At 42.2% G+C, this 13252-nt stretch overlaps 1 protein-coding gene across 15 annotated transcripts in view; it reads left to right on the plus strand.

The window, feature by feature from the left end:
• Positions 1-13252, plus strand: part of LOC129835255 (adhesion G protein-coupled receptor L3-like) — a 165338-nt gene that overhangs the window by 12231 nt on the left and 139855 nt on the right. For 6 of the 15 annotated variants that reach the window (XM_055900792.1, XM_055900799.1, XM_055900801.1 and 3 more), the window contains exons 2-3: positions 3117-3131; positions 5941-6741. In XM_055900792.1, coding sequence (XP_055756767.1) covers positions 3117-3131; positions 5941-6741 — 816 coding nt within the window. Of the gene's footprint in view, positions 1-3116; positions 3132-5930; positions 6742-13252 lie in introns of all 15 variants that reach the window. The other 9 variants (XM_055900791.1, XM_055900793.1, XM_055900796.1 and 6 more) reach the window with 2 other exon arrangements.

Genomic DNA, 13252 nt, shown 5'->3' on the forward strand with positions numbered 1-13252 from the left:
ATTTTATATTCACTTCACTGTGCCGGAAGGTCATATGGCCGGTGGACCTTCTTCCCCTAGTATACCACCAGGTTGTATAAACCGTATCCACAACCGTCTCTTGGCTAAACGTTGTTCAAGTGGCATTTCTCTCTGATACTCTCTTTGAACTGTCCAAATACATTACAACCCGTGAAATATGAGTGATTTGGAGAGGATATATTCATAACCATTCTGCTTTGAGAAGATTGCTTGGCTGAGCCAGTATACACTTAGTACACTCAGACAGACAGACTTTTAATGACTCTGTGACAACCATGACCAAAATCGTATTAAGGTCACAATGGGAAAAGGCGCATTTCAAATGAATCAATTATCTTGTTTCTCCATCCTTTTTCCTTTAATCTGAGTGGCCCTGAACTAAGATATCCTGGGTACGTCGCTAGCAGCCCAACCACGCCATTTCTAGATAAATAATTGCAAACAGCCAGAGTGACTTTACCTTGGGGACGTACACGGAAGATGACAGGGAACATGCGGAACGTGTAAACACGAAAGTGGCGGCGTATTGCGACAAGGATACCGGGCGCGTCCCACGGCTACTTGCTCGTCCATCTCTTCGCAATCCCGCCGTCTCTTAAAAGAGCTAATGGTTTTTGCTATAGATCATTACCCTCCCTCACAACCGCTAGCGATCACTCAATCAAATACAGTAACACCCTTCAGTACTGTTGTGTGGGAGCCAATGATCTGGTAATAGATTAGAAGAGTTCAATGTGAGAGGTTTTGTGTTTACCTAGATTCAGTTTGTAACCTGTGGCGTGAGATAACGCATGTGTTTGAGGCTACATTGTAGTCGGACTGCACAGAATCACTGACCTAGAAATGCCCTCGCATCCCAAAAAACAAATCATTTGATGGAGTTTCTCCATTGAGCATGGTTTTTAGTCGACGACTAGATAGAATCTGTGTCCGGAAAACAGACGCTCAATAATCAAGATTAGTCTGCGCCTCGCCTTGATCAAACTAACGCCCTCAAACACGCTGTGTTGTTGGTGTGCTGTTTGCATCCATTGACCGCTTCAGGCTGTTGTTATCATTGATATACTGTATCTGAAATATGGCTGAATAGATCATTCCTAACACTTCCTGAAGATCAATCCCAAACAACTAAAAGGCATCAGAATATCTATGCTGAGCGGCCATATCAGCCGTGCGTGGTCAGACACACAGTATGTCTTTTGAAAACGGAAAGAAATATTCTATCAATCTCTCCATCTCTCTCAATCTCCCCCTCCCTTCGCTCATCTCTTCATCTTCGTCATCGTCTTCTTCTTTGTCTCCTTATTTCTTCCTCTGTCTCACTTTTTTTTTCTGTGGTTCTTTCCTCCTCGCTCTCTCCCCGTTTCCTTTCCCTCTCACACTCTGTGCCTCCACCTCTTTCTTCCTCCCCCGTTTCCTTTCCCTCTCACACTATGTGCCTCCACCTCTTTCTTCCTCCCCCGTTTCCTTTCCCCCTCGCTGTGCCTCCACCTCTTTCTTCCTCCCCCGTTTCCTTTCCCCCTCGCTGTGCTTCCACCTCTTTCTTCCTCTCCCGTTTCCTTTCCCTCTCTCTGTACCTCCCTCTCTCTTCCTCTCCGTTTTGAGGAGTTACCGCGTAAGCCCTGGGGTTAATCCGGTTTTATTAGATCCAGGATTAGAGGGGAGCAGTCGCATGGGGGCAGATGCATGTCCTGCCGTTAACCCCACCAGGGAACCAGACTTGTAGACTAGAACCTTTTGGAGTATGGTGAAGTTGCCTCTAGACTCTGATCTTGGGTCAGTTTGGCAGTTTCCCCACTAATAGTTAATGTTTGGATTGGGGGGGAAAGCTGATCCTGTACCTAGGGGAAACGTCAAAACTGGAGTAGAACCTTTATAGGCAGAGACAACAAGGATTTACAGCAAATACATGTCCAGACAATCATATCATTTTTAAGTACAGCAATTGCTGAAATCTCTTCGCTATATACAGTATTGATATTACATTTAGACTTGTTTTCCATTCTTAGATCAGTCAACAAGCCCTTTTAGACCAGCATTCCCCATCCACAGGCATCTACAACAGGACATGTCCACACAATCATGGATTCCAATTGCTGCAATCAGTATGCGATAGAGTATTACCGAAGGATAAGGGTCTGCGGCAAGGCTCGTAGCAGTAGGTGGCTGATGTGTGGGTCTCGCTCGACAGTCTTTGACACACATGGCTGGCTACATGACACTTGGCTTTAAAGTCCAGCCACTCTTCACCAGAAGACCTTAAATAAGCGATACGGTTGAGTAGCAACAGAAATCTGTACGTAATACAAGTTAACGGTGCAGAAACGTAAACATTGTCGGTCTGACTGCCTTCCCTGGCATAGATGGGTACAGGTATGCGCATGCGCTTGTTTCATGTCGTTATGATTGATTGACCAATTACTCTTGTGATGGTTGTCGACATCTTTGCATGTACAAGGGGAATTTGCCATGTGAACACATGATTGAATTTGTGTCTCTTTCCTGATATCACTACAATAGAGATGGCCATATGCTAATCGTAAAAGCCTTATCAACCCACAGGTGATAAATCACCAATTATCAATTTCAAAATGGAAGATGTGCTGCTGTGGAGTTTGTCTTCCAATCTGCACGTGAGCGCTCTTGTTTCCCCCCTCGTGTGACTACTGAAGGAGCGTTCAGCCAGACTGAGGGAGTCTATGTAGAATGCGACCATATGTTCTACTGTTTTTAATGAACACATCTGGAGTTGACTTCTGATCAAGTTAATTACTGTTCTCTTTCGCTCTCCCCCTATCTCGGAGTTGTCGTCACTTCAAAGCCGCATTCACACAATTCACATGTCTAAAGATATGATTTAATCTCTCTCTTCCCCCACAGGCTGTGTGTGACAAGCGACATGTTTCTTTCCCAACACTTTACGATTGAATGTTTTGTTCCAACTACTCCAACGCTAAGCAGCCTCATCATCCACAGTGCTAATGTTCCAATGTGTTTGACCTGCTGAAGTAAACTTGACTCTTTTGCCAGTTATCGCATCATTAATCTATTCTGTATCTCTCTCTTCTTTTCTCTCCTTCTCATGCCTAAAATAGAAGTGGAACAAAAAGGTAACTAATTGCCCACTCCTTTATTTTCGAGACTTCATTGGGGTTCATGCTTTGCTTGGTGATGGGGGTTGCCATAGCAGCATTTCTCTTACGTCATCTGCTCTTTATTGACCTTCTAATGTCTGCTAATTCAATGTGTGCCCTAGTAGTGATGAACATGTCGGTAACACGCCATAAGACATTATTAGAAGGTCATACATGCCTTTTGAAAAGTCTTACTACGCATTAAAACCGTATCATAATGTGTTTTAAGTGCAGGCTTCAGCATGTTTTGCATGGAAACCAAACTCATTGTCATGATCGTCGGATTCATGGAAGAGTGACATACAATGACGACTGTGTTCTATCTTATAAAAAGGTGGGGTCCCACATCAAGTGACATCATGGGTCATGTAAACAGTCGTCCCGTTTTTGACAATGTACAAAGTGCTAGTGTCAGTCCAGACCCAAACACTGCCAACAAAGAAACTTTAGAATCCAGAACCGATGACGAAACACTAAGACGTCCACGCGAGGCAAAGGTTATCTCAACAATACAGACACAAATCACACATTGTTGTGTGTTTAGATTTTGGGGAAATAGCAAATGTCGTGTCAAGTGTTTTAACAGTACCACTGCTTTTAGATGGTCGAAATGATGTAAATGTTTGTCACGATTCACCTGAAAATATAAACTAAGTTTAACATCGGCGGTTCGCATATAGTCAGTAGCATAACTATCTTTCATCTAACTGCAGTAATACACGCCATATCTTTCTTCCACTATATGCATCTATCCAGCACATTTTCTTTCCCAGGTAATTGAAAGTTATTCTGTTCATGTTTGCCAGCAGCATCATATTAAAGGTGAGAGGCGTGGACGCCAATCAATAGCCTCGCTCAATAAACTGTCAGCATTCCAGATTATATATAGGCCTAACATGATGATGTTATAACCTTCAGGGACTCCCAGTCAATATGGCAGAATGCACAAAGACGCCCACTTGTTCAGATATTATTGGAATACTACCGTGCATGATACGATAGCCGACTACTGCACCTGGGCCCCAGTGTTGTGTAGCAGTTGTGTTGTTTTTGTGTTTTGGTACTGGCCCCTGAGACAGTCATGTTTAAAGCTAAGGGTGCACTCATATAAGTAACATTAACCCATAGATCAAATATCAAAACTCTCCAAAGCGCAGGCTGCGTCCCAGATGAACCCTCTACCCTATATAGTGCTTTACTTTTGACCTATAGTCCTTGGTTGAAAGTAGTGCACTAAATAGGGAAAAAAGTGCCATTTAGGACGCAGACCCAATTTCCTTTCAGTAGAGGACTACCTACCGGGCATGCTAGATTCTGAAAGCCTCATTAAGCCGTAGAGCCTTAGCATTTTGGCTGTGTGCTAGTTTAGATGTGTGCAATGGGAGGCATCACGGTATGTTATTCACATGCAGGTAGACGCATGTTTAATCTTAAGAGATGACAGAGGAGTCAGGCTTGTTGTTTGTCTTCTCTGAACACACTGCTTTTACCTCCGCCTGAGTCCCCAGGAGCACCTGTCATCGGGGGTGTCAGGCTGCTCACCTGTCATAAATAAGGAAGCTTTCGCCCACTTTCCATTTGTTGCTATTGCTCATGTGCTGCACCCTGAATCCTAACGAACTTGGGTGGAAATGTTAGGTTGTCTTAATTCTTTGTTGCTTTCGTCTAGCGCTTGACAATAGCACTGCTCTTAGCATCTCATGCTATGGTCAAATCACTATTTTTAAAAGTGTAGACCTACAGTATTTCAAACCTTCCTACCTTCAATCCTACTTTATTATCTGTACGTTTAACAGTTTCTGTGCGAATGTTACTTTTTAAACGGTATAAGAGTCTGTTTTAGGGAGCGTAAGTGAATATACATCATTACATAAAGAGAATCTTTCAAGAGGCTGTCGATGATCCCGTTTAGATAATTATGTTTGTTGTTGTTGTCTCTCGGTCCAAATAAATTACGTGCTCCATATGTTAAATTCGTAAGAGTAGGACTTCAATTCAAATGTAATCTTTTTATCAAGACGGCTAACTTGAAATTGACTCAGTCGGCGGTCAAAGTGTAATCCATCTTGAAACAGAATCACCTTCGGCAAGGGATGCACGCTATCGACTCATATGCTGCATTACTTCATAAGATTTCAGTAGAAACCAGTTAGGGTATAATTAGTTTAGAATGCAGGGGCATTGTAAATCATGATGCCACAGACTGAAGATATCTCAATAATGGAAAAATATTCTCATGTAGTAATATAGATAGTCATTATTGTGTTCCTGGGCCCCAAATGCCAATAATTATGCTTGAGCTATTTATCAAGATCTTTTAATGTGTTTGTATTAGACATTCCCTATTAGATGTTATTTATTAACCAATGATACAGTAGCACTGAGGAGTTGGCATGGGTGAAATAAGTGTATGGAATGTATTGCTGTTTGTATTACATTGCTCATGGTACTGATTACATGCCTATTGTAAATATGTGGATAGCTAGCCGAGTGTGGGTACGTGCATGTTCTGAAATTATAATACTCTCATACCTCGTTCATTGTATATTTAAGCAACATTGACAACTATTTTTCCTGTTCTATTTGTCATATAGCCTACATAAATTTAACTATTAAAGAACTAATGCATTGTAAACATTATCCTCATCAGGTAAAAGCAATGACTTCCTTTTACACTAGCCTTCTTTTGTTCTTTCTCCTTCCAGTTGCCGTAGTCCAATAATGAAGTCTAATTCATGCCAAAGTAACTCTCTGTGTTTGTCTTTCCTCCATTTTGGCTCCTCAGTATTCCTGTGCCCCGGCTTGCTGCGAGGGGTGTACCAGAGCGAACACCTCTTTGAGTCAGACCACCAATCCGGTGCCTGGTGTAAAGACCCCCTCCAGGCCTCCGACAAGATCTACTACATGCCCTGGACGCCATACCGCACGGACACGCTGACCGAGTACTCCTCCAAAGAGGACTTCATCGCCGGGCGACCCACGACCACGTACAAGCTGCCGCACCGCGTCGACGGCACAGGCTTCGTAGTGTACGACGGCGCTCTGTTCTTCAACAAGGAGCGCACGCGCAACATCGTCAAGTTCGACCTGCGCACCCGCATCAAGAGCGGCGAGGCCATCATTGGCAGCGCCAACTACCACGACACCTCGCCATATCGCTGGGGCGGCAAGTCGGACATCGACCTCGCCGTGGACGAGAACGGCCTGTGGGTCATCTATGCCACGGAGCAGAACAATGGGCGCATCGTCATCAGCCAACTGAACCCATATACTCTCCGCGTAGAAGGAACCTGGGATACCGCCTACGACAAGCGCTCGGCATCCAACGCCTTCATGATCTGCGGGATTCTGTACGTGGTGAAGTCGGTCTACGAAGACGACGACAACGAGGCGACAGGGAACAAGATCGACTATATCTACAACACAGAGCTGAGTAAAGATGGCTTCCTGGACATCCCCTTCCCCAACTCATACCAGTACATCGCCGCCGTGGATTACAACCCGCGGGACAACCTGCTGTACGTGTGGAACAATTACCATGTGGTCAAGTACTCGCTGGACTTTGGCGCCTTGGACAGTAAACCGGGTAGGACAGATTTTATTCTCTTTTCCATCTGTTCTGTTTCATGTCTGTCACTAGCTTGTTGGTAATTCAGTTATTTCAACTAACTGTCTACTAATCCTAGCTCTAACCTTAACCCAACCTTAACCCAACCCTAAACTTAACCCTAACCTTGACTGTTATTCTAGGGTAAACTTAGCAAACAGTTACTTATCAACAGATAGTTTGTTGATAGTCCATCTGTAAATGCTCTACGATGATCATACTGTCTGGACTACCCCCCCCCCCCAAAAGTGTAACCTTTTATGGGTATAAATGGTAGACGTTATGAGCGTTGGCAGTCGTTTTGATAGCAGGAGAAGTGAAGAGGAGGTTGTTGACGAGGAGAAAGTGTGTAGGTGGATGTATGGTTTGTTGTCATGAAAATGTTCTCAAAGAGCACACTAATCCTTTGCTTTCAGTCCGTAAAACACTGTTAAAGATGTATTCATTTGATCACATTTCAGTGTTGCAATATGTCTTAACATTTGTCATCATTTTCACATTATGGCCTATGAGCCCAACAATTAGTGTCAAGCAATCTAGGAACAAGTTTCAAGTTTTTATTAGTCCTATGTACAGGATACACACTGTTCAACGATATGCAAACCTGCGAGCAACTTGAAACTTTTTCCTAGATTGTTTGACACTATGATTGGTGGGCTTTTTTTAATTGGAGAGTAAAGAGCAGAGTAAATAAAGAGGAAGTATATGCATCGTTTTACTTTGGAATTTAGCACCATCGAGAGTGTGTGGGTTGGTGATAATTAGCTATGGAATATGATGCCTCAATGTGTCATCTTACTTTTTAATTAAACTCCTCAGATGAGAGAGAAACCAAGTAGACAACCTCACACCAGCTGTGGGAAAATGTAATAACTGCCGTAACGTTGTTGTTTTACGAGAAATTTAAACTATTGTCGGGTCAGTGAAAAAAAAGTTTTTGCATTTAAAAATAAAATAAGAAAAAAATAGTTTGCTCTCACGTGATTGGGTTGTTATTTTTCTCAAGGCGATCGTATTTCAGGGTAATTGTCCTCCCTAGTTTCTGCTCTATGTTAGATATTACATTATTTTCTATGTAAATCTATGACAAAAGTTGTGAATAGAACAAAGAGTTTTTTGCCTTTTCAGTCTGCTTTCAGTCGTTGTCAGTACAGTACCCGTCGTCTTTGTCAAGGCAGAGATTTATTTAAACAAAAATCATTATTTCACCTTTATTTAACCAGGTAGGCCACTTGAGAACAAGTTCTCATTTACAACTGCGACCTGGCCAGATGACTGCTCTGATTAAACTTGCCATAACTCTTTATACCAAAGTTACATTTTTTCCCTATGATATTCGTTCTTTAATAGTAGTAGTCAAGCCTACCCAAAATAATTTTGGCACGCTAAGATAATTATGTGCCGGCTCAACAAAAGCCTAGTTTAAAATGTCACAAGTGAAAATTGCAGCTTTTACCTGCTGTTTTTCAATTGAGTAATTATTTTTCTCTGAATCTCATCTGAAATGCATATCCACGAGGCCAGTCTATAACATCGAAGCTGGTAGCTATTCTCAGAGGTGAAAAATCAAGAGTTCTCAGAGTTCTGTTATGTGATTGCGCTAAAGCCTGACCCTAGAGTATTCACTTCCCACAAGCATAGGGGCTACACGTAATTGATTCCCTGTTGTCGCTTAAGCAAAAACAAAACTTGCAAGGTGCGTGCCTTATTAAATGACGGTGTATCAAACAATGCTTTTACATGCATTTGGGAGGCACACTGTAGAAAATTATCTAGCGACGCTCTGCTAACTTTCGCTCTCTCTCTCTCGCTCTCTCTCGCTCTCTTGCTCTCTCTCTTGCTCTGTCTCTCTCTCGCTCTCTCTCTCTTGCTCTCTGTCTCTCTCTCTCTCTCTCTTGCTCTCTGTCTGTCTCTGTCTGTCAATTCAATTCACTTTATTGGCATGATGTAACAATGTACATATTGCCAAAGCTTATTTTGGATATTTACTATATAAAAATGAGAATCAACATTGTCAACAAAACAGTAACAACAATACCCAACGTTCAAAATAACCATACATTCAACAATAACAATAAGCATACAGTAGAGTACATGTGCAGGTTGATTGGTTTGTCAGACACTGTCCCTCAACTTATGGCAGGCAGCACTGTAGTGCGCTGCCAACCCACAGCTCTCTGCGTCCTCCCCCATCAGGACGGGTAGCCTATCCTCATCAGAGAGGTCTTTGAAACCTTGAATAAGGGTTTCAAATTTGGGAAAATGACACACTCTAATTGTTTTATATTTTTGACATTTTGTCAGGAAATGCAGCTCCGTCTCAGGTTCTGCTGTTGTGCAGTGGTTGCACAGCCTTTCCTCTACAGGGAGCCAGGTTTTCCTGTGTCTACCCTTCTCAATGGCAAGGCTGTGCTCACTGAGCCTGTACTTTGTCAAGGTTTTTCTAAGGTTTTGATCAGTAAACATGGTCAAACAGTTTTTCATGGTGTACTGTCGATTTAGGGCCAGATAGAACTGTATTTTGCTTTTGTGTTTGTGCTTGTGTTTCCCAATAAGCAATGTAGTTTTGTTTTGACTGTGTTGTAATTTGGTTTATTCTGATTGATTGGATGTTCTGGTCCTGAGGCTTCAGTGTGTTAGTAGAACAGGTTTGTGAACTCAGGACCAGCTGGATGAGAGGACTATTTTCTTTGCTCAGCTTTTGGCATTGCAGGGCTTGGTAATGATATGAGAGGGGGTCACTGTATTTTAGATGTTTCCAAAACTTAATTGCTATTTTTTGAGTTTTTATTATTAGTGGATATTGGCCTAATTCTGCCCTGCATGCATTGTTTGTAGTTTTCCTCTGGACATGTAGGAGAATCTTACAGAACTCTGCATGCAGGGTTTCAATGGGGTGTTTGTCCCATTTGATGAAATCTTGTTTTGCAAGTGGACCCCACACCTCGCTGCCATAGAGTGCAATTGGTTCAATGACATATTCAATTAGTTTTAGCCAAATCTTAATAGGTATTTCAATTAGAATTTGCTTTTTAATGGCGTAGAATGCCCTGCATGCTTTCTCTCTCAGTTCATTCACTGCCTCATTAAGGTGTCCAGTTGAGCTTATATTTAAACCTAAGTAATTGTAGTGTGTGCAGTACTCTATATATTTCGTACCAATTGAGAACTTTGGTCTAATTCCCTGAGATCTGGATCTTCTCTGGAAAATCATTATTTTAGTCTTTTTGTGGTTTACTGCCAGGGCCCAGGTCTGGCAGTACTGCTCTAGCAGGTCCAGGCTCTGCTGTAGGCCATGTGCTGTGGGTGACAGCAGGCATAGGTCATCTGCGAAGAGTAGGCATTTAACTTCTGAATTGTGGAGACTAACACCAGGGGCTGAGGATTTTTCTAGAATAGTGGCCAATTTGTTAATGTAAATATTGACGAGTGCAGGGCTCAGATTGCAACCCTGGCGAAGGCCCCGCCCCTGGTTAAATAATTAGGTTATTTTCTTACCAATTTTAATGCTGCATGTATTGCCAGTATACATTGATTTAATTATGTCATATGTTTTACCCTCTACACCACTTTCAATAACTTTGTAGAACAGTCCTGTATGCCAAATAGAATCAAATGCTTTTTGGAAGTAAATAAAGCATGAGTATATTTTGGTATTATTTTGGTGGACATCTTTATCTATCAGGGTGTGTAGGGTGTAAATATGATCAGTTGTGCGACGTTTTGGTATAACTCCAATGTGGCTTTTACTCAAGACATTGTGCTTATTAAGGACGTTTAGAACTTACATTTATAATACTACAGAAAACCTTCCCCAGGCTACTACTCACACAAATGCCTCTGTAATTGTTAGGGTCAAATTTGTCTCTGTTCTTAAAGATTGGGGTTATAAGTCCTTGATTCCAGATGTCAGGGAAATAACCTACACTCAGGATCAAATTAAATGTAACGATAGTCCTCCTCTTCAACCGAAAAGGAGGAGTATTGAGGGAACCAAGGCGCAGCGGATTGTGAAGACATAATGATTTATTAAAGACAAGACGAAAACACGAACTTCACTATAAACTAACAAAATAACAAAACGAAAGTAGACAGTCCTGAACGACGAACTTACATACAACGTGAAGAACGAAATGAACAGACTACATGAAATGAACAAACCGTATACAGTCCCGTATGGTGCAAACATTGACACGGACACAGGAGACAACCACCCACAAACAAACACTGTGAACCGCCTACCTAAATATGACTCTCAATTAGAGGAACGCCAAACACCTGCCTCCAATTGAGAGCCATACCAGGCAACCCTAAACCAACATAGAAACAGACAACATAGAATGCCCACCCAAACTCACGTCCTGACCAACTAACACACAAAACTAAACAGAAAACAGGTCAGGAACATGACATTAAACAGTTTTAATACAGCCAATTGAAATTTTGCACTAGTGAGTTTGAGCATCTCATTTAGGATGCCATCAGGTCCGCATGCCTTTTTAAATTTGAGAGCCTGAAGTTTCTTATAGAGCTCCTGGTCAGTAATTGGGGAGTCGAGTAGATTTTGGTTGTCCCTTATAGCTTTTTCTAATTCATTCAACTTCTCATGAATTTGGCGTTTTTCTGCGTTTGTGTCAATTTGAACGGTGTTGTAGAGTGTTTTAAAATGGGTTGTCCATATGTCACCATTTTGTATCGCTAATTCCTCTTGTTTAGATTAATTTATTTTTTTCCAATTTTGCCAGAAGTTGTTTCTGTTTATGGACTCCTCAATTAGTGTCAGCTGCTTGCTGTTGTACTGTGCTTTTTTGGTTCTGAGTGTACGTTTATAGAGTTGTAAAGTCTCACAGTAATGAAGGTGTAATTCACCATTATTTGGGTCTCTGTGCTTTTGGTTGGATAGTGTTCTAAGTTTTTTCCTTATAATTTTACAATCTGCATCAAACCAGTTGTCCTCTGATCTTTTTTGTTTTGATTTTATATATTTCAATTGTGCTTCATTTGCCGTTTGCCTGAAAATATAGTTGATGTTTTGTACTGCTAGATTGATGCCTTCTTTACTGTGAGTGAATGTGGTATCCAGAAAGTTATCTAAGAGTGTTTGGATATTTTGGTTCCAGGTTGCTTTCTGGTATTCTTCTGTGCTGTTTTTGGGTCCATCTGTATGAATGTCTGATGTTGTACAGCTTACTGGGCTGTGAATGTGTGGTTGTTTCCATGTCTGTTCTTTTGAGGAACAATGTAATTTGGCTGTGATCAGACAGAGGTGTTAGTGGCTTGACGTGAATGAGCGGAGAGAGAAAGGGTCAATGTCTATGATCATATAGTCTACTGTACTGTGGCCAAGATGTGAGCAGTAGGTGAATCTCCCCAAAGAGTCCCCCAAGTAACCTACCATTGACAAAGTACAGATCCAGGCTTCTACAGAGCTGCAACAGATCCCTTCCGTGTTGATGGTGCTGTCACTGTTGTTTCTATGTGGGAGATTAAGACAGTTAGAAACAGTATGGCCTGTAATAAAGCTGTCCCCTCGTGTGCTCGTTAGATCAGGTAATGTTCCTGTGCGCGCATTTGTGTCCCCACAGATGAGCACATTTCCCTGGGCCTGGAAATGGCATGTCTCTCCTCAAGGGTGGGGAAGATCTCCTCTGAGTAATATGGGGATTCTGAGGGGGGGATATATATTGCGCAAAGGAACACGTCTTTTTCTGTCAGTACAAGTTATTTTTTCAGTTTTAACCAAATGTGATATTTGCCAATTTTGAGGGGATCAATTAGATGTTGTTTTTGTTTTTGTGATGGCACAATTACCTGTAGCCTGTGGGGCAGTGAGTGACAATGTTAACCTTACACCATGTCTCCTGCAGAATGATGACGTCAACATCTTTCAGATTTTTGTTGAACTCCAGTGCTAAGCTCTTCAGTCCAAAGGTTGATGAGTTTAGGCCCTGAATGTTCCACATGCTAACTGATAGTGATTTCATGTTGCAAAAAGAAAGAATTGCAGTCAGAAATATAGTAACTACTAACCTATAAGTTGTTAAGAGTGAGATAAACAGGATAACAGCTAACATTTTTTCTGTTATATATATATAAATATTCCTATTCATTGAACAAGTAAATTCTAGTACAATAGGTGTGTGTGTGTGTGTGTGTGTGTGTGTGTGCGTCTGCGCGCGCGCTTAGTGCAGATGTATTGCAGGAGATTTTTAATCTCACTTATTCCTACAGGGTTTTCCTGTCCTCTGACGACCTCTGTGTAGCTGCGCTGGTCCTGCTGTTGAGCCCTGTGGAGTGGAGAAGGGCCAGTTCTGGGCCGTGGGGCTTCCTCTCTGTTCTGGTAGGGGTGGTGGTCTGGTGCGGGGTAGTAGGCTGGGCCCGGTCCGGTCTGGCTAAGCCGATGGAAGTGGTGATGCTCTAGTGGTGGGTGGGGCCTGTGGGGTGCGCTGGGTCTGGTGTGGCGTTGAATTGGCCTGGGGCTCCTTGGTAG

Source organism: Salvelinus fontinalis, chromosome 36, assembly GCF_029448725.1.
Source record: "Salvelinus fontinalis isolate EN_2023a chromosome 36, ASM2944872v1, whole genome shotgun sequence".
Classification (NCBI taxonomy): Eukaryota; Metazoa; Chordata; class Actinopteri; order Salmoniformes; family Salmonidae; genus Salvelinus; species Salvelinus fontinalis.